Source organism: Lolium rigidum, chromosome 5 (assembly GCF_022539505.1).
Source record: "Lolium rigidum isolate FL_2022 chromosome 5, APGP_CSIRO_Lrig_0.1, whole genome shotgun sequence".
In the NCBI taxonomy this organism is placed as follows: Eukaryota; Viridiplantae; Streptophyta; class Magnoliopsida; order Poales; family Poaceae; genus Lolium; species Lolium rigidum.
In genome coordinates this window covers 176,114,243-176,141,309 of record NC_061512.1, presented here as the reverse complement: position 1 = coordinate 176,141,309, position 27,067 = coordinate 176,114,243, and the positions used below count along the sequence as shown (strand labels likewise).

General features: G+C 46.5%; 2 protein-coding genes across 2 annotated transcripts; one reads left to right on the top strand and one right to left on the bottom strand.

The window, feature by feature from the left end:
* Positions 1–3,120: 3,120 nt before the first annotated feature.
* LOC124651811 (retinol dehydrogenase 13-like) lies at positions 3,121–6,204 on the top strand. Its single transcript, XM_047190846.1, has 9 exons — positions 3,121–3,417; positions 3,518–3,584; positions 4,017–4,045; positions 4,126–4,334; positions 4,474–4,592; positions 5,005–5,109; positions 5,192–5,258; positions 5,598–5,751; positions 5,870–6,204. The coding sequence occupies exons 1-9, from the start codon at positions 3,226–3,228 to the stop codon at positions 6,023–6,025; spliced, it is 1,098 nt and encodes a 365-aa protein (XP_047046802.1). The 5' UTR covers positions 3,121–3,225; the 3' UTR covers positions 6,026–6,204.
* An 8,216-nt stretch (positions 6,205–14,420) lies between these two features.
* LOC124651604 (proton pump-interactor BIP103-like) lies at positions 14,421–19,281 on the bottom strand. The gene is made up of 8 exons (XM_047190656.1): positions 19,175–19,281; positions 17,281–17,632; positions 16,891–17,085; positions 16,613–16,792; positions 16,321–16,515; positions 15,707–15,805; positions 15,131–15,625; positions 14,421–15,041 (listed from the first exon to the last, which is right to left on the bottom strand). The coding sequence occupies exons 2-8, from the start codon at positions 17,626–17,628 to the stop codon at positions 14,703–14,705; spliced, it is 1,851 nt and encodes a 616-aa protein (XP_047046612.1). The 5' UTR covers positions 17,629–17,632; positions 19,175–19,281; the 3' UTR covers positions 14,421–14,702.
* Positions 19,282–27,067: the final 7,786 nt, after the last annotated feature.

Sequence of the window (27,067 nt, the reverse complement as noted above, 5' to 3'; positions counted from 1 at the left end):
TTCGCGTCCCCCGCCAACTCCCGTCCAGCCACATCTAGGCACACGTTGTCCACTCGCGACCTAATCAGCAGAGGGAATCAACGCACAGACGCGTGATAGACTGGGAATGGAGAGGCCCGCATCGGGAACGACATGGCCTCGCCGCAGCGGTTCCTTGCCCGGCTCCCGCCGAAGCTATCACTGAAGCTGCCGCCGATAACACACGATGCTCATGAAGCTGAAAAGAAGTAGAGAAGGAAGAGATATCATTCTTACGTTCTAAACCTTCCTCGCAGATCTCCACGCAATTAATGTCTGATATTCCTTTAACTTTTTGGAGAAATTGCGTGGTGAGAGTTTACCTTTCCTATAATTTACTTTCCATTTCCTGTAATTCATGTTTCAATGGCGTGTAATGGTGTGTAATTCCTAAATTATGGTGCATGTATCCTGTAATTCTTGTTTCCTAAAATTCATGGTGGACAACATTTATGATGCAGTGATTGCCTGATGCATTATTTGATAGTGCGGTGGGAGGGCAAAATGGTCAGATAAAAATATGTAGAACGAAACCTTGGACCGGAGGAAACAGAACCAGTTCCTCCTTTTTATATAGTAGAGATATATAGTAGAGATAGAGATTTTCTAGACAAATTCTGGATCAATAAAGCATTCTGGTTTTGTGGAGAATCAGAATGGATGCTCGCAGTCATGACGGTCTCGGCCATGATGACATGAGCTCCGCCAGGGTGGATTTAGAACAATTACCTTGGACGAAGAAAATACGGAGGATCACTTGATTAGTCTCTGCTTGCTCGCGCCATCCCGGAGCGCGCCACCGCGGTATTCCGTCCTTGCCGCTCGCTGTAGAACGCACGGGAGCGGCCATCGACACCACCCCTTCGCGTCCCCCGCCAACTCCCGTCCAGCCACATCTAGGCACACGTTGTCCACTCGCGACCTAATCAGCAGAGGGAATCAACGCACAGACGCGTGATAGACTGGGAATGTAGAGGCCCGCGTCGAGAACGACATGGCCTCGCCGCGGCGGTTCCTTGCACGGCTCCCGCCGAAGCTATCACTGAAGCTGCCGCCGATAACACACGATGCTCATGAAGCTGGAAAGAAGTAGAGAAGGAAGAGATATCATTCTTACGTTCTAAACCTTCCTTGCAAATGTCCACGCAATTAATGTCTGATATTCCTTTAACTTTTTGGAGAAATTGCGTGGTCAGAGTTTACGTTTCCTATAATTTACTTTCCATTTCCTGTAATTCATGTTTCAATGGCGTGTAATGGTGTGTAATTCCTGAAATTATGGTGCATGTATCCCGTAATTCTTGTTTCCTAAAATTCATGGTGGACAACATTTATGATGCGGTGATTGCATCTGCATTATTTGATGGTGCGGTGGGAGGGCAAAATGGTCAGATAAAAATATGTAGGACGAAACCTTGGACCGGAGGAAACAGAACCAATTCCTCCTTTTTATATAGTAGAGATTGAGGAGCATTGTAGCTTAAGTATTATTATGAAGGCACAATGAGCAAAGAAATTGTAATCCAATTGCCATCAAAGAAAAAAACACTTTTTTGGACATCATAAACATTAAACCTAGGAATGCATTTCTTTCTATTTCCACAGATGGCTGATGAACTTAGCGTTGTCTTGGACATGAATTAGGAAATCGCTCTTTGTTGCAACCTCAAGGCCGGGCGGCGGGAGGTCCTATGCCCTGCCCTGGTCGGCGGCTTGGACTTGCCGCACACCAAGGCCGGGCGGCGGGAGGTCCTACTGGCAACAAGGCTGCTAAGGTCGCCTTGGCCGACGCCGCGTCGTGTGAGAAGACGAAGGCGTCGATCATGAAATGCCTCGCGGACGTCTCCTCGACATTTCTCTCCCGCGACAAAAAGAACGACGAAAGGTGGACGGAGCTGCTCAAGAGGCAAGAGGAGAAGTTGGAGCTCAAGAAACGCAGGGACGACGTGTCCCTGCTGAGAGCGTCGACATAGGGAATGTCTCCCCGGACGCGGGCGGCGCACAACTTCTTCAAAGGCCTGATCCTCGACGACATCGAAGCCAAAATGGCGGCGGCCGACGCTGCGGCCGATGCGGCGGCCCAGGAAGCGGCAGCGACAGCAACCGCGGCGCAAGAGCCGGCTGACGTGTCTTCGACTGCTACACCATCGTCGGCCTACGCGACAGCGGCGGAGCAGAAGGAGCATGCACAACACCAGGCAGATCGCAACGATGTCATCATGATCGACGGGCCTGCGTCGACTCAGGATACGTCGCCGTCGACCAACCCCTTCTTCTAATTTAGCATGCACTATGGTCTGTAATATGATCGCGCGCCTAGTACTTTGATCGCCGCTACTCTGATCGCGACGATTCGGCGGGAACGATCTCTTTTAAATACAACAATTTGAATTCCTGATTAGGGGCAGCGTTTGGGGGACACGGCTGGGGAGCGACGTCCCCTAAAGGCGGCACGAACAAAACACGTCCCCAAACGCTCAATCCGACGCGGTTTGGGGGACGCTTTGGGGGACGCGGCTGGAGATGCTCTTATGTTGTCTCGTATATCCTTTCTTCTATTTATCTTACACCTTGGAAGAAAAACATTATGCATCTCAACTAAACTTTTAGAGTCGAAGTTTTAGAGATTAAATATCTGCATCAATGTTTATTAGGCTTTAGAGTTTGCTTGATCTTATTTTTTTTCCATCCTTCGCCACCGGCTTTTGGCAACCCTAACATTAACATATTTTTCACGATTTCGCGCCACATATTTTCCCCAAATATAATATCGAATACTACCTCCATTCCAAAGCTTAAGACTTATATTATTTTTAGAAAGTCAAACTATGCCAAGTTTTACTAAATTTTTACCATAATCCATTATCATGTAAAATTCAATATCACTAGATATATAATGAAATATATTTTTATATGGTATCTACAAAATATCATTTTGTTGATAGATTTTTCTAAAAATTTAGTCAAACTTTAATTGGTTTGACTTGTTTTAGGATGGAGGTAGTAAGAATTTTCTAAAACGGCACTATGGGTTTTCAACGAAAGGGGCTTTACGGAAAATGTTGCTATGCAATTTTAATCCCCTTACAGAATCCCAAGAAAAAAAATCTTTGAATCTTTGTACGGCCTTGTTGGTTTTTAAGGTTTTCTCCCAGCGACCAATCCAACCGTACGCCGGCGCCGCCCTGCAAGACCCGCCGCGTCGCCATGGACCGCGAGGCGCTGCGCATGGTCTTCTCGCCGGAGTTCTGGCGGATGGGCGTTCTCTGGACCCTCTCCCTCCTCTACTCCTACCTCCTCCTGTTCCTCCACGGCCGGGCCGCCAACTCTCGCCGCCGGAGAGATGTAGGTGGCCGTGATGGCGGCGGCGGCGGCCGTCCCATCTGCGTGGTCACCGGGGTAAGCGTGAACTGCCCTAGCACCTGCGTTTACCTATTGTCCAGTTTCCCGCGCTATATGTTGTGACTGACGGTGCTCCGTTGATGCTGTATGCCTGCAGGCTACGTCGGGGCTCGGCCAGGCGGCGGCGGCTGCGTTGGCGCGAGAGGGATACCACGTCGTGCTCGGTGAGTCGCGTGTATCTTTTGTTCTTGTGCGGACATTTCGTCGAGCACTTGGTGCGCCTTCGTAGTCTGTCTCGTGCGTATCGCCCAACTTGCCAACGCCCATTAGGATATGATGCTCTAGTGTTAGTTTGATGGTTTCCTTGCTAATTTGTGTCAAATATCGCGTCTATATACGTCTGTGCTCACATTCTTCAGCAAAGCCCTATGACTGCAGTCTGCAGAGTGTGTTCTTTCTCGAAAGCCATGGCACATGTGCTCTGATGAATCTGCAAACACCCATGTCATGTTTCGTGTTATAGTTCTCAGATAAACTTGCATCTCGAATTCTTGATTACATTATGTTCCTTTTTTTAATTCTCGTCAAATTAGTTCATCCTTGTCCGGAACTTTGTTTTTTCGGACTAAAATGATATGGATTATATTTTGTATCAGCTGGACGATCTGCACAGTTGCTTTCTAAGGTATTGTTTGGAGCTCGGCGTTGAATGCCTGTTTGCTCATGTGTACCATTTTCATCACCGCTGCACTCTTTGTAACACAGACCACGCAAGAAATTCGAAGGAAACAGCCTGATGCCTGCCTTGAAGCGTTTCAAGTGGACTTGACATCCTACATATCAATTAAGAAGTTCGAGACTTCGCTGAAACAGTGGATTCGAGACTCAAATCGGGAGCCTTCCATTCAGCTTTTGATAAATAATGCTGGGATGCTTGCGAAATCGCATCGACTTACTGAGGATGGGATTGATGAGTACGTACTGAACTTGAATTTATTCTTGGGAAAAAAACGTGTTCCCCAGACCACATGCTCCTCTGGTATCAGCGTTACTTATGTTTTTCTTTATCTACTAGAAAGTTGTCCAAGTGAACCTTAATCTTGCAACTTTCAGAATGATGCAGACAAACTACGTTGGTCCATTTATGCTGACCAGCATTCTTTTACCACTGCTGAAGAACAGCCGTGTACCATCCCGAGTGGTTAATCTAACGTCTTTCACACACAGATGTGGTAAGTTTGGTATCTTTTTATTGAAAATAATACACAAACTGTATGAACTATCTCTCAGTCTAGGTCAAACAATTGTGGCATTGGTTGTCTTTCCTTTATAAAAAAGCCAGAGGCTAGTCTCTGTAGGTCTGGTTATTTTTTGTTTGTATCTTGCTGTCGAACTATTTTATCTGTGGATTTCTTGGTTGCTATAGATAACTCTATTGCGGAAATCTTGTTGTCCACATATTTCCATGTTGCGTCTGTTTTGAATCTGGTGTTTTATATGTACAGTACCATTTTCTTAGCTTTGGAACTTGCTCTAGCAGCAGAAGTTAGTTTCCACTCCAGATATATGATACAACCATTGTACTAGCTTCCCTTTCTTTGCCTGTAAATTTCTTTTTGATTAATGCAAATTTTACATTTCCAGTGTCAGAAATTGACGTGACTGAAGAGGCACTACGGAGAGTGAAGTTTGGTCAGCGTTCAGTTGGTGGAAGTTACCCCTTAGCCTCTACTTATGAGTATACCAAGTGTATGTCTTGCTGCTTTAGTTTTCACTTCATGCAGCTCTTATCTAATAAAATATATCGGTCTCATTTTTTATATTCTTGCAGTTTGTTTACTGATGTTCTCATATGAACTTCATCGACAACTTCACCTATCTTCTGGTATTTCTGTCATGTATGTGTCAATCTTGTCCTGTGTGCCTTCCTTCCATTTGGTATTCTTGCAGTCGTATTTGATTCCCATGATACGACATGTATCAGCTTCTTGCCCATTTCTACCAAGTAAACTCAAACATGTCTGATCCAAATGTCAAAGTCTTTGCGGAATATTATACTTAAATAGTTGTTCAGTTATATTTGACATGCAAGGATAGTTTCCAGGGTTCATCTATATGTTAAACTGAACTTTTTGCGGCTACATTACATGCTTATGTGTACCTTGAGCTTTTCTAATAGTTCACTATTTGAAATCCGTTCCTTCGCTTATTTGAAGTCTTACATTTCATACTACTAGGGCTGCCGACCCTGGTGTGGTAGAAACAGGCATCATGCGGGAGCTACCTCCATGCCTTTCTCGGTTCGCCTTCTTTGTTCTGCGTGTCATGAATCTCCTACAGAAGCCTGATATTGGGATCGATGCAATCATTGACGCTGCCTTGGCACCGCCTGTAAGCTTCCTGTCAAATCCTCGCAAAGTTGCCATTTAGCAGCGAAAGACGACGTATCTATATCCTACTTACTACCAACCCTGAGTTTGAGTTGTGTGGTGTGTTCATTGCGTTGTAGGAAGCATCTGGGAAGTATTTCTTTGGAGGGAACGGAAGGACCGTCAGGTCTTCTGCGCTGTCCTATGACATGGAGGCGGCCAAGAAGTTGTGGGCAGAATCTTCAGCGTTGCTCCAGGAGATGCAGCTTAGAGACTATGAATTTAGGAGGAATTGAACCAGCTTGTAAATTTGAGATAGTTAGATGAATTCACAAGGAAACCTAACAGTAGATGATCAGTAGCACAGACCATTTTTTTTTTGAGGGATTTTTTTAGGGAAGTTCACAGAACCATTCTTTTTTGGCCTGTCTTGCTGCGTACCTTTTGTTTTGTAGGAAATAACTTGGGAAAAAAAAGAGAAGGGGTTTCCTATTTTTTTTTTTTTTTTTGAATAAAGGGAGGTGCCAAATTTCATTCAGCTCAAACAGTACAATACCCTGAAGATAGAAGTTTTGGAATCGTAGAACTATAGAGCAACTGCCGTGACGATGAGCTGAATTTATACAACTGAAAACAGGCTCAGACTGAGATTGTCTGATCGCCTGATGTGCACAGTTGTGAGCAACTCCATTTATATCTCTTTTGATGTGATAGATCTTTCAATGTAGCTCCCTGCAAATATGTTTGTGCTTTGCTACCTGCTCTCTAATCTCCCAGGGCACCTGTGTACTTGAAGTTGAAGCTACTGCAGTCGAGGGCAAGGTGACTTGATAAGCTTGAACCTGATTTGCAATGTGCGCCACAAGAAGTAGGGCAAGTGCCTCAGCATGAAGCGGCGACGGAGACTTCTCCGCCGAAGCTTGAACGAGTACTGTTGCCTGAAGATTGCCTTGTTGAAGTTGACAGTAGACTCCTAAACCTGTTAGTGTTCTTCGCTGAGTATCTGGGACTTTTTTTTGTCTTCCAAGCTGCATCGGAGAAAATCTTGTTTCCTATAATTGACATATCAGTTTTGATTGTCTCCCCAAGTCTGGCGCCTAGATCCTGGCCTTGACCTTCATCTCTATTACCTGTATTGCTATTTGTGTTGATATCTTGGCCAATCCTGTGAAGTGCTCCATCAACCTGCAACCTATTCTTTGAAATCTGCAATACAACCAACATCTCCATATTCGTGTTTGCCCTATGATATAGTTGCTTTGGATTGATGTCTTTTTTATTAAACAAACAGTCATTTCGAGCTTTCCAAATGCACCACATAAAAGTCAAAATATTTTCAAGGTTGGCATAAGGATGATCCATATTTAACATATTCAAAAGCAGTTGAGTGAGAGAGTCTGTATTTGCAACGAGTAAGTCAATTCTTATGTGCTCACAGAACCAAGCAGCTCTTGCAAAGCTACAAGTGAAGAAAAAATGTATTTCATTCTGTTAGGAATAAGTTAGCGTCATATTTAGGCTAAGTGAGCAGTTAGGATTGTGTTAGTAATAACTGCCAGCAGTTGCCTTATTCTAGCGTTGTCCAAACGCCAACTTCTCCGAAGGGTTGCTATGCCTGTTCGGAAGGGACGCGTACTGTAACCGACATTGTAAAAGACGCCTGTTCAGATACTATATAAGGCCTGAACAGTACATCAATGAGATCATCCATTTTCACTTCACACTCTCTCGCTTCTCTCGTTTCTTCACACGTTATCATGCACTTGTCTCTGCCAAAGCAATAGGCAATAGTAGAAGAACAGAGAAAGGTGAGTAAAGATGGCTTCGCTCAATTTGTGGCTAGGGAATACCGTCGCTCCAACTATTCTCGCCAGACTTTCACTCGCGCTGCCGCTCGCCGTTGGAACTCTGACCGTCGCCATCAGCGTCGCCCAGAGTGGAACGGTGGCCTCCGCCGCCGCCACCACGGCAACCGCTGGGTGTCCCGTCGCCGCTTCGGCCTTGGCGGTGGCCTCCGCCGCCCCGTTCGTGGCAACCGCTGGGCGCCCCAGCAGCACAACCGTCACGACAACCGCCCGCTGCAGTGCCACCGCTCCCCTGGAGCACCAGGGCCAAGCACCACGGCTATTGTGCGCCGGGAACAAACCCCGGTGGCCGCTGCAGAGCCGGCCGTCGTCGCCGCGCCGGAGGTCGCAGCGCCGGAGGTCGCCGCGGAAGAAGTGGTGGACGCAGTGTATGAAGACGAGGCCTCAGCCTCAAATATCAGCGCGGACGCCGACGAACTGATTCCGGTGCGGCCGGAGTTCGCCGTCCCGCCCATGGAGTGGCTGCTGGGCGGACCAAGCGCCGGTTGGCTCGTGGACGACCCCGAGCGCGACTTCGGCGACGAGGAACTCCTGGCACCACCGCCACCACCGGCATCGCCTCCGACGATGTACTATTGCATGCGCCACGGCTTCGGACCGTGCCTCCCGTCCCCGACGCCATCCGACGAGGACATGCAGCACTTCGCTCCGCCGGGCTATGAACCAGTGCATGTGCCGGAGTTCTCCTCGTCGTCGGCTGCGGCTCTCGTGGACGCGCACCCGCCACTGGTGAAGAAGGAGGAGGTAGTCGCCGCGGCTCCCGCACGCTCCCCTCGGGCTCTCCCCGTCCCCGACCTCAATCTCCCAGCGCCGGAGAAAGAGGAAGACGAGCCGGTACCCCAACTCCCGACGCCCTCACTGGAAGCGCGCGTCATCCTCCGCGGATGGTCCCTGCCGCCGCCGCTGATGGAACTACCTGTGGCCGTGGCCCGTGGGCACTCGCATGGAGCAGGGGAGCGGTGGAAGAAGAAGATGCTCGAACTGGGCGTTATCCACTCTTCGATTCCCTTTTGACCTGCTGGTCCAAGGCTTCAAAGCGGTGCCGACACAGGCTGTGGGCCAAAGGCCTTACATGCCACGCTCATGTTAATAAATAACATGCTGATTAATTACTAATTATTAGGCGTTGTGTAGAGTAGTCCTTCTAATCTAGGAAAGCTCCATATCTGTCACGTATCCGTATTCGTGCGTAGTACTTTAGGAACCTCAGTTCGTCTGTCGCACAGTAAATTTATATTCTAGACCTCATGTCTACTCGAATATGAAATATGACATGTTATTTATATATGTGCATGTAGCATATTCTAACATGTCTATTCGGTACAACAATTTCATTTTTTTTTTTGCATTTGAAATTCAATTTTGTGCAAAATTCTCATTAATAAAATATGAGACTAAAAAAAAATGTGACTATCTAGAATCATATTTGCGAATCACAAGTTAATGGCATCTACTGTACAAATACAGATTATCCATTACTGTGAGGTATATTCATTTGTCATTACGATGAATGATTATCTCCAAAGTGCTCTTCCAAATATATTGAAGTCAAAGTATAACATAGGGTACTAGATTGGCGTCTACTGACATACGTCAGATTATGCTTCCTAGTACTGAGAGATGTACTCCATAAAATGGAGATTATCTACAATGTGTTAACTTGAAATTCGAAGATCTACACATATTTGTTTCTAAAGCATCAGCTTAAAATTGTTCCTCTAGAACAAAATTGTTGTTTACCAAAATAATTTTACTATCAAGTAAAATTAATAAAATACATGGTCACAAATGCGGAAAAATGGCTGGCATCAATAAGAAAGAATTTGAAGAACTACAAGTTGATGGAAGTAACTATTTATCATGGGCCATGGATATGAAAATAAATTTGACTGGATGTAACCTTGGCCCTTGCATTGCCACACCCCCTGAAAATGCTCCAGAAATACCACAAGTGGTAAAGTATGTGGCATTGCATTTCATAAGGCACCACCTCCATCCTGATTTAAAAACTGAATATCTGATGGAAGAGGACCCACTAGCTTTATGGAACTCCCTAAAGGAGAGATATGACCAACAAAGAGCAGTAATGTTGCCGGAAGCCCAGAGAGAATGGTCTCTCATAAGGTTCCAGGACTTTAAGTCTGTGGCTGCATATAATTCTGCAGTGCATAAGATTAATTCCAAACTGAGATTTTGCAATAAGCAAGTTTCAGACGAGGACTTAATAGAGAAAACCTTATGCACTTTCCACCCCTCGATGAGGATATTGCAACAGCAGTATCGTCAACAGAAATACACAAAGTATTCTGAAATTATATACACATTACTTCAGGCTGAGAAGCATGATGAACTTCTCATGGAAAATCACAATGCTCGCCCAACGGGCGCCATGCCAATCCCTGAAGCACATGCTAATGCTCATTTTACTAGTAAATTTGGAAACCATAAAAGGAACTTCCGAAAATTTAAGGGAAAGTGGAAACTGAACAATGGTCAAAAGACCAACGGTCCATCTAAGGGGAATGGTCATTTCAATAAAAATAACCAAAATGACAACTCTCAAACTTGTCAAAGGTGTGGATGTACGAATCATCGTACTAATGAATGCAGTATGCCCGAACACCTCGTGGAACTATACATGAAGTATGGCAAAGAAGTCAAACATGTTCATGGAAACAAAGCTGAAGCTCACTTCAACGACATACAAGACAACTCTCAAGTTGGTCCATCTCAAAGTTCTATTGAAGAATTCGAGCCAAAGGACGATATCATCCTCGATGAAGACATGCTTGTGGACTACACCCAAGATGTTTTTGGAGACCTCAATTAAACTCCATAAACACTTGATGTCATTTAGCCATTAAATTACTACAAAATGTTATATTGTATAACAATAAGTAGAATAAAGTCTATCAGACTATGTAAAAAGTCTATCAGACTATGTATATTGTATTATGTGAATCAGACATAATACTCGTAATGTATTTATATTTGATATTTGTAACATAAATACTATGTTGGTGAATATGAATAAATATATATTATATACATTCTATTTTATTTACGGGTAACAATCCGATAAAAAAAATCCTATTTAAGTGAGTGGTACCACCACTACTATCATTTTTAAGGGAAACAAAACATTTCCAAACTCTTACTAAGAGTAAGGACGATGTTATGACCGTAAATAGGCATAACAGAACAATTATTGGTTCCTAAAGAACCATATTCATACTCCATATATGTACTATTATTGTAGTTCAGAATGCACTCTTGTGTTCTGATTATACCTTTATTCGGATTATGTTATACATACATAAAACCCGTACCTTATGTTACAAGATAATTTTCAAAACCTTGATAAATTCAAGACTTGGCAAGATTGCCTTGATCATCCTGGAATAGGTATGATAAGAAAATTATTAACAATTATGTTGGTCACAACTTAAAAGTTGCAAATCTCAAGTCATCAGACTTTATGTGCACCACATGTGCCATGAGAAAAATAATTTTAAAGCTCTCTCACCTTAAAATTACAATGACCACTTATACATATTCTTAATATACCAACATCTTGTTGTAGACCTGCAGTCTTACATGCGCAGATCTATTCTAGATCATTCCAACTGCATATCATACTGCTTCCCCTTGCAGTAAGTACGTGGAAATGAAACAAGTATTTCCTATCTGCGATATTTTGGTTCTTACCAATATCACCACTCCAGCGTATAGGATCTATGTGAGATATTATTATTTATTTATTATCCGTCAATCATGAATATCTCAAGCTCCTATCAGGAGAATAGCTTATAACCCGTATGCTGATTACACTTAATATAAGGACATTTTCGGCATTGGGGGGAGATTCGTACCACAAAGAATGCCGATAAATTACAAATGCCATCAGACATTCAGTCCTCATATTCACGTACTTAAAAACTGAACATAAAAAGTTCAATATATTTGCAACACATTGCAAATTTTCCACATACATTTACTTATGACAAAGACGTCATGAAATTACATTATGCATGCATGCAATGTGCCATAAAATAGTGGAAGTATCTCGTACCACCACTATTCTCCCCAAATGAGAGCATTAGGGGGAGAAACATGGTCACATGAGAAATGAGTTCTCATATGTATCCGCGGAAATAGAGGAAATTATCTCCTCAACTAGTAAATGTAGTTCAACCTCAAGTTGAATAAAACATAACGGATGCTCATCATCCAAACCCAACATAAATGTGCACACTATTTGAAATGTTGGAAAATCGAAACACCTTGACTCCATTGTTACGGGAAATCACGCGGAGTTAAAAAGATGTAAATATTATTTCCACAATTTTTCTTGATTCAACAGAATCATATAACATAAAGACTACATTTGTCGACAAATATTTATTCTTAGATTGCTAAACCTTTAGGGCCCTGAACCAAAATCCATGGTAGAGTGCCTCATGCACTCATATATTGGTTCAACTAGAAGGAGGCAATTAAATAAGAATAGCACTCGCTCAACAAGAGAGAGGTATTTACCACAGTAATAGACTCTCCTCATAGTCATCTTCCCTCTTGGAAGACAAGTGATTTTTCGTTCATAACGAAAACAATGAGGTGGTGAGAAAGCGAGGCTTGTAGCACAAAGGGTTCACGCAGAGACCCGACATCGATTATGATGTAACATACCCTCTTGGTATAAGTGGAATTACGTTTCGATATCAATATTATTGGCAGTTCAAATAAACTATCCATGCAGTTGATAGACGCGGTGATTTCATACTCATATGGATCACTCATCTTGGATATCTATATGAATGTCCAAGAACAATCACAACATATATTGTGTAAAAAAAAATTCAAAAGTCACTCCATGAATTAATAAAGTCGAAGATTGTGTGGTACAATCGACTATGAGAGTTCCCTATTCAAAAGGATACTCGGATAAGATTGCATACATTTAGTTGTTAAGAAAATCCCTCCCTGGATTCTACATGACCTATGTATATGCCAATGATTTTATCATCGAGTCTATTCAATACATAATGTGTTCGCAATCATATCTAGACGGATATTATGTAGTTCAGATTCAACAGAATCATCTACCATTATCTATCAAGATAATAGCATTTGTATTACTCAAATGCATATGATTTCTATATAGAACAATATTGAAAATGAATGCAAAGTTCAGGGGCTATAACTGAACTTATTAATTATCAACTGATAAATAAATAAAAATATTGTACTCTCTTCCTTATGAGTTTTCCAACGGATTGCTCATATAGGTTTTAATGAGACAATAATATACCCATGGTATATCAAAATTTCTATATTTTCTTCTTATATTTTCCCACAGGATTTAGGAAGATATAAGACTATACAAGATCAAAGATTCTCAAGATTTCAAGATCGGAGAACATCAAGATCAGACAAGGGAATTCCAGCTCTCAAGATTATAATGGATAGCGTTTGTCCAAGGGGGAGTGTTAGGAATAAGTTAGCGTCATATTTAGGCTAAGTGAGCAGTTAGGATTGTGTTAGTAATAACTGCCAGCAGTTGCCTTATTCTAGCGTTGTCCAAACGCCAACTTCTCCGAAGGGTTGCTATGCCTGTTCGGAAGGGACGCGTACTGTAACCGATATTGTAAAAGACGCCTGTTCAGATACTATATAAGGCCTGAACAGTACATCAATGAGATCATCCATTTTCACTTCACACTCTCTCGCTTCTCTCGTTTCTTCACACATTCTCCTCTACTCCACACCTACAACAAAGTTTGCTAATATGCTTGCTATATTTACCTGCTCGCGCACCTGTAGGCATTGCTTTTCGAAGTAATCTCCACCCAAAAGCTTTGACTCTCGGGATTATTTTCTTGTTCTTCCAGATTTGGTTTAGCATCTGCTTAGTGGATGGATGCACCTGGCTTGGTTTTGGCTCTCCATGGTCCTGCAAATATTGAAGACAGGCACGATATACACTTTTTGAATTACATTTACCCGTAGTCGTTAGTTTCCAACAGAAAAATATTCATCCTGCGAACAGATGATTGGCGTGTTCTTTATAGTTGCCTCCATAGGAGGTTGGAAGAGAGAGTCGATGAGCTGATGGTTCCAGGCTTGTTGAGTCCACAAATCTTTAACTTGGATTGGGTAAGAAAAGTTTTCATGCTAAATGATAAGAGAATCATAGATATGAGTCCAATCTTTGCACCATGGTGAACTCCAAATGGAGATGCAGCCCCGCAAAATTTGGTAGACTGAATGTGCTTTAAGAATAGGCAAGACTTTGATTATAGAGGTCCAGAAGGCAGACTTAGATTAGTATTTGGGCGCCAAATAGAAGAATCGGGAAAGTATTTAGATTTTAACACTGCATGGAGAAAATCGGTTGATTGATCCGCAATTCTCCAAGCCACCATAAGGATGAGCCCCTGGTTTATAGCTTGTAAATTCCTAATGCAAGACCCCCTTCATTTTTTGGAGAACAAATGTCTTTCCAAGCCCTCAAACAAAGACTTCTCAAATTAGTTTCATGTTTAAACAAAACTTGCTTTTGTAATGTTTGTGCACAAGAGTAAATAAAAATCACGGGCGGTCATCTTTTTTCCCGTGAAATTTCATGCTAGCTAAATTAAGCACATGCGATAATGATCATGATCATGATTTCGGTGGATTAACCTACTTTTGACAAAGCGAGTCACGATTGGCTTGCACGAACGATCGACCACTACTGATCCAAAAGATACTCATTCTTATCGAGACCATAAGAACAAAGCGTCACAGTTCAACAACTGATACGCCTCAACTGTATGCATACACATCCACAAACAGCATGTTTACATGCATACTTATTTCAGACGGCAATCTATTCTTCACTTTTAAAAGTACATGATATCACTCGCAGTATATAGACTCTAGGTCCCAACCAAAATTAACTGCAACTTTTTATCCACCGAACAAACACATTAACAGAAACGAATAGGTTCTACAGTCTTTTAGTTCAGGTCCTCATCAGACCACGCACTCTGTTGCTCTCACCTGCAAAATTGGTCCAGTAAGCATCATACTCTGAGGGCGGCGGGTGCACGGGCCTTTCCTTCCATCAGTTGCTGGTGCTCGCCGGGCGGTAGTACTGGTAGTAGCCCAGCACCGCGAGCAGGGCGACAAGCACGGCAACCGCAGCCATCGCCGCAGCTGGGGTAGCCCATGACCAGTACGACTGGGCTTTCTTCCTCTTTAGGATTGCCTTTGGCAGCGGGGCCTTGCTCTTGGTGAATGCACTTCTGGACCGTACTCTCTCCTTCTGTTCTTTGTTCACTGTGACAGAAACTGGAGCCAAGTCCTCCTCCGCTTGGGTTTCTGCTGCTTCATCAGACTTGGTGTCCGAGTCAGTTGGCTCGTCGGTCTCCCCATTCTTCTTCTTGATTTTCTTCTCCTCTTTCTGAAAAAAGTTTGGTAACATGGTTACACTACCAGGGGGGAGAGAGAGAGAGAGAGAGAGAGAGATGATGATGATGATGATGTGTCTACCTTAAGCTTCTTCTCAGCTTCCTTTTGTGCTCGGGCTGCAGCCTTCGCTGCTTGCTTCTCAGCCTGCTTCTTCTTCCTTTCCAAAGCAATTTTATTCTTCTCAATTTCCTCCTGTCTCTTGATCTCTTTCAACTTTGCTACATCAACCTCTTTAGGCTTGGGCTTCTCCTTGGCAGGCTCAGCCTCATAGACATCATCAGCAACCGCAGCAGCTTTTACCTTGGCAGATGCCTTTGCAAGGGGCTCATCTTTGGGAGCACCGGCTTGGGGAGCAACAGCTTCCTTTGCTGGTTTTGAAGGCACCTTTGATGGGATAGGCTCCTGCACCACAGGTGGTGCTGGCTGGTGTGTTTCGATAAATATGGGCTTCTCGTCAGGATTCCTCATCCGGCCATCCCGGGTCAGCTGCCGGCCATTAAGGGAGGTGAGGGTCCGCTTCTCATAGTCCTCTCTAAAGGCCTTGCTGCCACACCATTCTGTCATGAACTTCTCAACCTACCAAAGTATAATAATAAGTATGGACATAAGGAAGTGAACGAAAGATGGAAGTTACAGGAGATGGATGTAGAATCAAACCTCAGTCTTCTGGAGCTCTTGCAATTCTTCCACCTCACTCCTAGAAGAATGTTCCCTAGCTCTGTTCAGGACATTGCGATTTTGATAGAAGGATGCGTTCTGATAAAAGATTAAGGCAGCATTATGAAAACATAGCGCCCACATAAGTATTAGAAAAGAACGAAAAAATTTGCAAACACAGTGTGGTAGATGAATACAGACTTCCTATAAAGCATGTTTCACCATTAGCACCAAGTGACTAGAATATCCAAAGTAACATTTAAACCAATAAGATCCAAATCACCTAACACGGTTTCCATAACATTAGACACCCAAGAACGAAATGCACATATATGGATGCAGAGAATTCATCTTATCAATATGTGGTGCTGACAGAGAGCATCAGGCTTAAAAAAGGCTGGCGGATCAACGGTATTCATCTTCAAGCTCGAGGGAAAGAAATCAAGGTGCTGCGACCATGGGAAAGATGATGCCCCATTGCATACACATTTAATGAAAACTGCTACACAACTATAATACTCCTAATTAAAGAAATCGGGCGGTCTCAAACTCTCAATAACATTACAAGAGTAAACATTTAACCAGGAGCATGAGATGTTTCAGGTCTGACTTACGTTAGCATCTCGTGCTTTCCTCAGTTCGTTCAGTGAATCGTACGCCTTGTCCTTTCTGGCGGTGGCTGCGTCTAAATCTTCTTGAAGCGCTTGATACTCAGCATCAACAATCTTTAGCTCATCCTCCAGGACCTTAATCTTAGACCTGACTTCTTGGCGGTCCTTCTTTACTCCATCCAGACCCTCCCCAATGATCTGAAGGCGAAGTTACAATCAAAATGCTATCTTAGTATTTATTTATTCAGGAGGTAAATGCACAGTAAAATGTGAAGTTGCAGCACAGAATACTTACTTTGACCTGATCCTGTATGGCGTCTCTTTCAACCACAGTATCTTGCAATTTAGCTCGCTTAGCAGCATTGGAAGAGACCTTTGGTCTGGTTTTTTCAAGATTCTTGATTTCTTTGATCAACCGCTTCTCCTCGTCGAAGGGTATGCTCTCATGAGCTATGCGGTGTTCCAATCTCTTGATCTACGGAGAATAAATGGAGAAAAGACACGCATATAATTAATTAAAATAATTATAATAATGAATGATAAGAGGTTGACTTATCAAAGGGTTGATCATACCTCTTGCTCAAGCTCTTCAAGTGAAGAGCACAAACCTGCACTCTCCGCCCTCATAGAATTATTTTCGTCACGGAACTTGCCTAAACGGTTTCTAAAAGGTTCAATCTCCTTCAACTTCACATTAAATGCTTCATTATATTGCCTGTTCTCAGCACTCAATGGCTTGAGCTCCGCGATAATGGCGGAACGCTCAGTCTGCATAGGAAGTACTGTATTGAGTTACATCGCCATAGTTAAAGCTCATACATTTATCTCCTAGTTTTCTACTTCAATGAGAAAATACAGAAGTAATAGAGCACAAATGCTCACTTTGATGAAACTTCTGGTCAAATTAGAATCAAGACTACTAGTAGCTTCTACTTCTATGAAAATGAGCATGAAGAACAATACCTTCTTAGCTTTTATAGCCTCAAAAATCTTTGACCGAGCTTGGATCTTATTTTGGAAGTCCTTGTCAGCCTGCTCGAGTTTTGCTCTGAGCTTAGGGTCCTCAAATGAGCGGATCTTGACGAAGTAGAAGGTGTAAGTTTGCTTAGGCTCAGGCCAGTCCTCCACTGCGTCCTTTGGAGGTGCCAAGTCATTTGTGGCATTTGCTGCAACTTTGCCATTGTCTGCACCAAAAACAGCTGCTTCCTCACGCTCCTTTGCAGTCGCTTTACTTTCCGTGTCCTGGAAAAGGGGCACTTCTGCATCAGCTACTTTAACCTGCACTGGTGCTGATTCGACCTCCATTCCCATGTCCCTGCAGATAGGTAGCACATAATAAACTATTATCAAAACTGGCAACCATGGCAATGATCTAAGAGAAAATGGCGACTCAGTCTACTTGGCTATTTTGACTCCTCATCCTCGAAACTTAGGGGGGAGTACTACAGTTTGTGCATTGAGTGAGCAGTATAGAAAGCAACCAGCACAAATTCTACACGGCCTATCAGGAAAAAGAGCTGTTTCAGGCATTCCCCAGGGACTCAATAACAACAAAAGGTGTATGGCAGAGCATTTTTTTGCTGTAGACAAAGTCCTCACAGACCTCAGGCATGTTAATCTCAAAAATAAGCACATTAACAAAACCAGTATGTTTCTTCCTTTTTGCGCCCCTTAAATGAAGAGGTAAAGGTAGTTACATTACATATAGGGGAAGGGAGAGCTACGTGCTGGCATAGTTTCGGTCAGGATCAAGTTACTGGCCTTGCAAGCATGGTTTTGCGGAATGCAGGTAATAAGTCAAGAGTCACATTGTGCAGCCAAGGCAGTGTAGCATACACTAAACCACCAATCTTCAGACACATGCAGGCTACCATCGCAATGGGCATTATCTGGTAATTGTTGGAGTACTTTATTTAACCATGGTTAGTGCTGGTCCTTTGTGTTGTGTAGGTTTCCGGTGTGAAAAACATGCATCAGTTGAGCAAGACCATGTGTGCACGTGATTTGGACTGAATATAGCCAATCAGCATACTCATTGTCAATTTCAAGAAATGTTGGACCTAGCAAATAAGGAAGAGTCGAGTGGAAATCATAACTATCCTTATTGGGTGCCAGTACTAGCAGAAACAGAAAGAGCTGGGAATTTAAAACACGGAGGCTAGAGCCATAGGATGGGTAGTTATCACCGGATAAGCTCGTGCTTCACTTGTCATGAATACCTCTATTTCTTCCATCCGAGAAAGTGAAACACGTTCCTATCCACTGACCACATGTTACCCGATCTAGTTGTCATGAACCATCCTAGGTTGTTCGGGAACAACGCACACACACACGCCCTCCTAATCCAGTTCGTCGTCTAGGATGCTACGGGTATCAACCGTACGAAGTCTCGCCGCTACTAGTAGTACAGATCGTCGGGCGCACGGGATGGACCAGACACCAAACGGAACAGCGGAAAACGAGAATTCCGCATCGGAAGCACGACGACGATCCCGGAACCCAGCTCCGCCGCGGATCCTGTAGGCGGTCAACCCCGGGCGTGATCCACGAGGCGCCGCGGGATGGCGAACCCCGTCGCGGCAGCAAGCAGTCGCAGTCGAGCCGAGCTGGCCGATCCAGATCTGCCGAGCTAGCTGTTGCGGTTTCTCCGCCCCGCGCGCGCCGTCGCATTGCCCGATCCGCCGGCAGCGGCATCGGGCGCCGCGGACGGCAAAACGAAACCAAGCATAGACCAGAAGAAGAGATAACATGTATATCGGTTCGAAGTAGCGCATCAGATCACGCGCGCGTGCCCGTGGAGGACGAACGCCGCACGGATCGGGCAGCTCGAGGGGACGATGCGGGCAAGGGAGCTCACCTGGGGAAAGGCCGGCGCGGAGGGGTGATCCGGCCGGGGCCGCGCTGCGATCTGGCGGCGCGGTGGTGGCGGAGCGGGGCAAATCTGGAGGAGTGGGGATTTGGGGGTTAGAGCTGCGTGCCCGGAACAGGAAGGGGGGGATGGGTTATAAATACGGGTTTTCCCTATCTATCTCATCTTCGTCTTCTTCGATCGCCGGTTTTTGTCTGGTTGCTGCAATTGCTATTGGCAGGAAATTACCGGTTCGCTTCCTCTTCCGCGCCCGGCACGCTCGCCTCGATCGGGAAATCCCGACCCGGACCAGGGCGGCGGCGGTGACTCGGGGGAGGGTCGTCGTGTCATCGTGTGGCAGCTGGATGGAACGTGGCAGTGGGGCTGCGTCGGTGGAGCCCAGCTGGACGGATGATCGGATAGAGGTTGCTGGTTGGGAAGCCACGTCACAGCCGCATTCCGTCCAAAAATATTGAAATGTGATGAAATTAAAGAAAATCACTCAAATTTTGGTTACATATTATAAGCTGAATGAAAACTACGAGTGGCCCCTATCCTACCTGCAGTCTTTCGGCGCTCGAAGACCCCGCCCTGTCGTCGCACCCCCACACCCTTGGTTTTCTTGCGCCTAGCGCTCCTTTGGCAATCGCGGATGCAACAACCCGATGTTCGCGCGCCTCCTTGTGGAGCTGGTGCCGCTCGTCCGCCATAAGATGGCGAGCACCCTTCTCAATGGGTGCCTGTTCGACGAAGATGCCAATGATGCGTCGCCAATACTCCTCAAAGGCCTCATCACGGGCGAGGCACGCGTACTCTTCAGAGTCGTTGTCGTCACCGGCTTCCTACTCATCGAACATGGGCTCCTCGAACTCGGGCTCGCGGGAGGGCGCAGGTTCTTCAGCAGGGGAAAGTGGAGACGGAGGTGGAGTGACGGCCTATCGCGACCGTTGAGGCCGGTCGTAGCATATGTTGTGGCGTGGAGGCTAGTGGGGAAGAACTACGAAGGGTTGTGGTGGCGCTAGAGAGGAACGACGAGTTTTTATAGACGGAGGCAGCGAGGGAAGAGCCGAGGAAAAGGCGAAAGCGGTGGGAAAAAGGGCAGGAACATGAGGGTGGCGGTGGCGCGTGAAGGAGGGGAAGCGTCGATGAGACGTATCACCTGCTTCCATCTCGTAAACTGTCGCCGCCATTAAGGAAAAGTCGCGGCTCTTCGGTGTTGTTTTGATGGCACGGCTAGCCCACCACATCGCCTACGCGTTGCTCCGACGCCCCCTAAACAACCTTGTGCAGCACGAACGGGTTCATGGTGTTGGATAGTCTATTGGGTTGAGCCTGGCCAAATCGGCCGTTGGGGGGCACGGATGGCAGCGGTCAAATGTCCAGCCTGCCCCAAATCGCTTTGTGGAACGGTTTGGGGGGCGCTACTGGAGATGCTCTCATTCAGCATTAGCGGTGTAGCTTGGATCTGGTGTCATGTATCCGTACCCTTTTCCATGTTAGAGTGTTCTTTTTGAAACAAGGCAAAAAAAAATTAAGATTTTTATTGATTAAAAAATTATATTTACCATTTTTATTGATTAAGAAAAGAGATTTGCCTAGCTAATTATCGGGTAACCGAACGAAAATCGGTACAACACAACCAGTTAAGCTGACACACAACAACGATGCAACAAACTCCAGGAGAAGCACGCCACTAGAGTAGCACACATGCGTCATCATCGTCTCTCCTCCACGAGCTAGCGAACCCGACTTTGCCATCAACGTCCTCCTGAGACACGCTCACCGCAACAAGGGCATGGAACCTCACACACCAGTGACATGGCCGCCTTAGTTATGAGGATGAGCTAACGTGAACTATGCAGAGCTCGCACCACGAAGGATTACCGAACTAGACTATTTGTTACTTGTCGTCTTTGTCGCACGGACATCGTCTCCAACCGAACCTCATCTATGCACTAACCTCAACGTCACAATTCCCACTTTAAGACCCAAAAAAAAAGACGGTGAACCTGCGGACACATCACAGAAGAGATGACTACCATCTACCACATCATCGTCGCGACTCCATCCTCGCGCATCCTCATAGTTGTTGCTCCACAAGTCATCGCCGACCACCAACACGAACTACCAGACCCTCTAGCCCTACTTCAAAACAAAGCCCTCGGAAGGAAAGAACGGCGTGAAGCTGACATCATCCTATCTGCATAATCAAAATCCATGATGCCTCCAACAAGGTGACGGCGCCCACGAACGTCGTGATCGTCCGCCTCAACCAATTCGGGATGGGCTTTCGCTGGCTGCATCGCTCCCAAATCCAGCCAGCCCACCCATCCACCATCGTCGTTGGGCCTCCAACCCTAAGGAGCCTGAGGTGCGACGGCCTAGGGCATCGAATCTAGAACCCTAAACCTTGCCGCGAAAATGCCGGGACCAACTTAGGCCACCGACGCTGAGATGCGTAGCGGATGGTCCACAGAGTTGCGCTGCTGGCAAGATGCTATCATCGCGACCTAGGCATCTCGCCAGGCGCGTAGCCGTGAAGCCACGACATTGGAGGGGACGACGCCGAACAAGATGCTAGAGCCACCATGAATCTTCATAAAATCACCGTTGCACATAGGGACTTGCTCCGTCGTGAACGACGACGCAGGCTTAGCCTAGCCGCCTCCTCCGATAGCGGCGGAAAGAGGTGGAAAAAGAGAGAGGGCCGGTGGCTAGGGTTTCAACCAAAGTTCCCCTTACATAGGGGCACGAGGGTCAGGTGGGTAATATTTCAGTTTTTTCACGTTTTGGGGGAGGCGTTTCTGCTCACAGGCACACATGAGCTCGTTTTGTGGACCATTCATTTTGTCTAGAGCTGTGGACCCATGCAATTCTTTATTTGAAATATGGATTGCAAAGAGTATGCTTACCGTATGGGAGTAGTATCTGCCAGCGGAGTACGGTGGGCAGATTTGACGGTCAGTGCGAGGGACCTTTGTGACGGTGTAAGTGCAGCTGGACCTATGGTACAGATGGCCATGTGCTGCGCCCACGACCTACTAGGCTACTGTTGTTGCTCATGCCATGATCGATCCACCCGAGCCCGACGATGTCCCTGCCCTGCCACCGTACGCACCGATGGCCGCCTCGCCAAGCTTTTGTCTATAGAATCGCTCGTGATGGATGCGATGCCCATGCAGTTGCTAGCTACGCTAGCTCATTCTATAAGCTAACTTTGCCTGGGGCACGAGCTACTCAAGCAAGCTCACTTTCAGTCTCACCTTGTACTAGCCCGGCCGGACGAAGAATTTCCAATTCAAGCTTCCACTCCGAGACATCTGCGACAGCACCAAGAGCAACCTTGGCCCGGCCGACGCCAGAATCATCGACGCCGGCCCTAACCATGACATGCTCCTCCGCACCAGCGACCATCTCTGCGCCTTAGCCAGCTCCCTCAACCTCCCGCTGCTACTTCTCTGCATGCCCAGCTCGCGGCCGACCCAGCCACTGGCCTTGAGTTGGACTTGGTCGAGACGCTGGCTGTCAACAGTGTGCTGTTCCTCCACGAGCTCTTACAGGACGGCGAGATCTCGGGTCCTTGACCTTGAGGTGGGTTCGTTTGACGACCTGCTGGCTTCGGCGGCCTTGGACTTCGACTTCTATTCGGCGGCGTTCGATGCCTTGTAGGACATGGTGCCGCCAGCAGCGTGGAGCGGCTGTTGATGGAGCCGGAGATCCTCAACACGGTGATTGATGCAGTGGTGGCCCGGGCCTTGTGACGGTGGAGGGAGGCCCTGCTGCTTCAAGGCGTGGGCTGCCGACGCTCACGGACTGACCGAGGAGCACATTCGCGGCAGCTACAGCTGCGCTACCTATCGGAGGTGTACGCCGTTGAAAGAAAAAGGCCAGCAGTACCGTGTTTTCTCCCTTCTGTACCGACTACAGCAGCGTTAGGAGTAACAATAAATATAGGAGTAGAGGTGGGCCCCGGTGCTGCAGACCCCATCTTTTAAAATCAATATACAATGATGAATACAACTCAAGTACCACCTATCTGAGAGGAACGAGTGGTCTAGAAAACGAGACCATTTGTGCTCGTGATCGGAATAGCATTTTCGGTTTTTTCACCCCGTACTATCTTGAGACTCCGCTAATTTCCATAGCACGCGCCAGGAACCAAATATAGATCATGCGTCCAGCAAGGCCACTTCCGCCCACTTTTGTGTCATGTGCTTATCTATCGGTCTGCCACCAAATCCGCCGTAGAGCCTGCTACTGCTAGAACATTTCTGAACCGCTCAGTGGCATCTCACCTCAGCTACTGTATTTGTTTTCGAGGGAGACAAGCACCACCGTGTCCCCAACCGGCGATTTTCCACATGGACCACGAATCGATGACGCAGCAAAAATGAGGGAAAGGCGCATGAGGTTACCGGCCAAGCTTTACGTTATTTTTTATTAACGTCACGTTTCTTCTTCTTCTTTTTATGAGATTCACGTGACGTTCAGTTCTCAGTTCGCAATGCGATGGTTCTGCTGGCTGCATCGATCAAAAGTTAAACACCATCCAAAAGATTCCTGGGATAAAAAGAGAAAGGATGACCATACAAAAAGAGAGCACCTACACCTGGTAGTATGGGCATGAGCAATGGTGGCGATAACTTGATACTGCCTCATGTCCAAAAAGATAAAAGAAGGAGATGAAGCATCCACCAGACCAAAAATCTCACAACGGGAAGCTTCAGGTTCGTGCTCGCACGTCCCTCTTTGCGAGACTATCCCAAAATCTATTTCGTGCAGAGAAGTCTCCCGTCTCTTCTCCTTTTCTCCAGCTACAGTAGAGGCGAAAAGGGAGGCGAGCGGGGAGTTCGTGGTGTCTCCGCCGGGAAGGCCGGCGTTCTCCTCGACCTCTCGTCGCCAGTTGGCGGCGGAAGGTGAGGGAGCCCGGCTCTTCTTTGGCGTGTAGATAGTTTTCGTTTCTTGCCGGCGGAGGCTGTGGCGAGGACGGCGAAGCCGGAGAAGAATAAGGTCCTTCCGGTCTTCCCCTCGTCCCGACGGTGTCTTCCCCGGCGTCGGCGGGGAGGCTGTGGAGGAGAGGTTCGGCGGTCCGGTACTTGCCGGCCGGGCCGGCCTCTATTGCAGGGTGTGGTGTCGTCCAAGCCTTCGGCCATGGTCGTTGAGGAGGGCGATGCCTTGTCGAAGGATGCTTGCGGACGGGCTGCGGCCGTGGCTAGTTGGAGGTGGAGCTGGAGCGGCTTCTTCGACCTTTCCCGGCGAGGAGCTCCGGCAAGGTCCCCGCGGGGCATGGGGATTTTCCCCGGCCGTCGATGGTCTTTTTTGGAGTTCAAGACCTCGCCTCCCGCGGCGAGCTACATCTGCGGCGGCTCAAAAAGCTTCATCGCGAGGTGCCTCTTCGGGACCCTGGTTTGGTGCTTGCGAGTCTTCCCCTCCGGCGACGGTGACGGCGTCGGAGTTCGGCGACGAGCTGTGGTGGCGGTGTGCAAGAAGCTTCTTCAGGACTCGTTTGCTTTTTGTTTTTTCTATTAGGGGCTTCTTTGCAATAGTGTGTGGACAGTTGTCCGCCTGTATCCTTCCAGTGTCTTCCTTGTATTTGTACTTGGTACTCTTTGTATTCTTCCTTACTACGGTATAAATACAAGTGTTTACTTTCAAAAAAAAAAAAAAAAAAAAATCTCACAACGGAGACCACCACTTACCGGGACCCACCTTTTCTGTCCTCATGTTCTCTTTCTTCACCGGATAAGTAGCACTGTAGTCTTGCATGTCCAATCCCCTTCTCGTTTTCTCCTTTTCTCCCTTCTCTCTCCTCAGCTTTTTCTCTTTCTCACCGGAGGAGGCGGCCTCTTCTGCAAGCGACCCTGACAGTCTGCGGAGCGACTACCGAAGCTGAGCTCTGACATCCGAGCCTAGCTGGCCTGATGGGCGACATGTTGGGGCTAGGCGTTGGCCATGCCCTAATACTCCTCTTTGGTATTAACTTCGAGTCATATTTGTTCATTTTTTGCCACATGCTAATTGACTTGCAGCTTTCCCAAATATACTCCAATGAAACGAGGGGCGCGTTTGGTAGCCTGGGCGTCCCTTGGCTGCATCGGCCCAGTATTTTTTGATCTGTTTGGTTGTCTGCCCTCAGTCGCGTTCTTGCATAGCACAGGTCTTAAAGCACCCCTGGGATAGTCCCTGGAGGAACACCCAGTTTGACAGTTACTCCAGGGATAGGCACTGGCGAGATGAAAATCAACAACACCGTTCGCGCAGACGCTCCGCCTCGACATGGCGGGAGAAGCCGAAATTCCAGCGGCGTTGCGCGACAAAGGTAGGGGTAACCTCCCTCTTCGGTTACCCTCTCCATAAGCCCCCTCCTAAATTTTTCCTTCCCCCAATTTTCACACCGGCGACGGCTGCAGCGACCCAGATCTGGCAGCGCGCATCTCCTTTCGGTCTCCAGCGCCGGACCAGGGTCGTCGTTTCCAGCCGCGGTGGAGCCTACGCACATCTGAGGCGGCTTTTGGCCGTGTCTGTCGTCCGTCATGACGAAGGTAAGGGGAAACTCCTCTGCTCTACTGTACTGTCAGATTCATGTTGGTAGAAGTAGTTGGGTTGTATAAGACCGTTCGTAATGCATAGATCTTGTTTGAGTAGACCGACCAGCTTCAGCTTGTGCATCACGCCGCAACACTCATAGTTTGCATACAAGGCTAGATCCTCCACAAGAGAGCCGTTATACATGCTGCTTTTCCTCATGTCAGTTACGGCCCTATGTTACAATGAGATCAGGAGAGGATTGCCAACCTAAACCACATCTACAACTGCAACGATGTAGAGGCTATCCAGATGCTACGGATGAGAAGAGTCCATTTCTATGCACGTGTGAAAATGTTCAGGGCTAGAGGACAGCTGACTGATAGTATCCACACCTCTGTCGAAGAACAAATCGCAATGTTTCTTCATGTCGTGGATCATAACCAGAGGTTTAGAGTCATCCATAGCACATTCAGTCGATCCACGAATGATATCTCTCGGTACTTCCAGCAGGTGTTGTACATAATTGGGGAGCTCAGAGGTGAAATGATCAAGGCAGCATCAACGAACACACTAGCCAAGATCAAGAACATCTACAGGTGGTTCCCGTATTTTTGGGTGAGTACAAATCATGTTCCTTCTACCTATCAGATGTGTGGTACTGTCAGAAACATGACTGTGTGATTTTTTTTACATGATTGCATTGGGGCTATTGATGGTACTCATGTCACTGCAAAGGTACCGAGATCGGTGTCTGCAACATTCCGCGGGAGGAAGCACTACACCAGCCAGAACGTGCTAGCAAATCTGGATTTCGATATGAGATTCACCTACGTGCTTGTTGGGTGGGAGGGTTCAGCTCATGATGCGAGCATAATGGCAGACAACTTGTCAAGGCCTGATGGGTTGCAAATCCCTGAGGGTAAGTTCTACCTTGGAGATGCTGGATATGCATGCCGACCTGGTATTCTACCTCCCTTCAGGAAAACAAGGTACCACCTCAGCGAGTTCTCTCCCAGGCACCGACCTAAGAATGCGAAAGAGTTGTTCAATCTGAGACACTCAAGCTTTAGAGTAACCATTGAGAGAGCCTTTGCTGCATTGAAGAACAGGTTCAAGGTCATTGACCAGAAACTATTTCACACTTTTGACAATCAAGTAATTAAAGCTAATCCTTGCTTGCTGCATTCTTCACAACTGGATCCTAGGTTGGGGCGAGGATGAGTTCTTCGAAGCGGTTATCACTTTTGATGAAGTAGAGACCAACAATGGCGTGAACGCAGACGACAATGATGCCTGGAAGGAGAAAAGGCAATAGTGGGCAGACGCAATGTGGGAAGCCAGATGCAGCACCATCATCTGAGAAGAAGCAGTGAC

Coding starts and splice junctions, on each gene's coding strand:
- LOC124651811 (XM_047190846.1), top strand. CDS start 3,226: ATGGACCGCGAGGCGCTGCGCATGGTCTTCTCGCCGGAGTTCTGGCGG. Junction 3,418..3,517: donor CCATCTGCGTGGTCACCGGG/GTAAGCGTGAAC, acceptor GTATGCCTGCAG/GCTACGTCGGGGCTCGGCCA. Junction 5,259..5,597: donor TCTTCTGGTATTTCTGTCAT/GTATGTGTCAAT, acceptor TCATACTACTAG/GGCTGCCGACCCTGGTGTGG.
- LOC124651604 (XM_047190656.1), bottom strand. CDS start 17,628: ATGGGAATGGAGGTCGAATCAGCACCAGTGCAGGTTAAAGTAGCTGAT. Junction 16,516..16,612: donor CCATACAGGATCAGGTCAAA/GTAAGTATTCTG, acceptor CTTCGCCTTCAG/ATCATTGGGGAGGGTCTGGA. Junction 15,806..16,320: donor GGAAAGCACGAGATGCTAAC/GTAAGTCAGACC, acceptor ATCTTTTATCAG/AACGCATCCTTCTATCAAAA.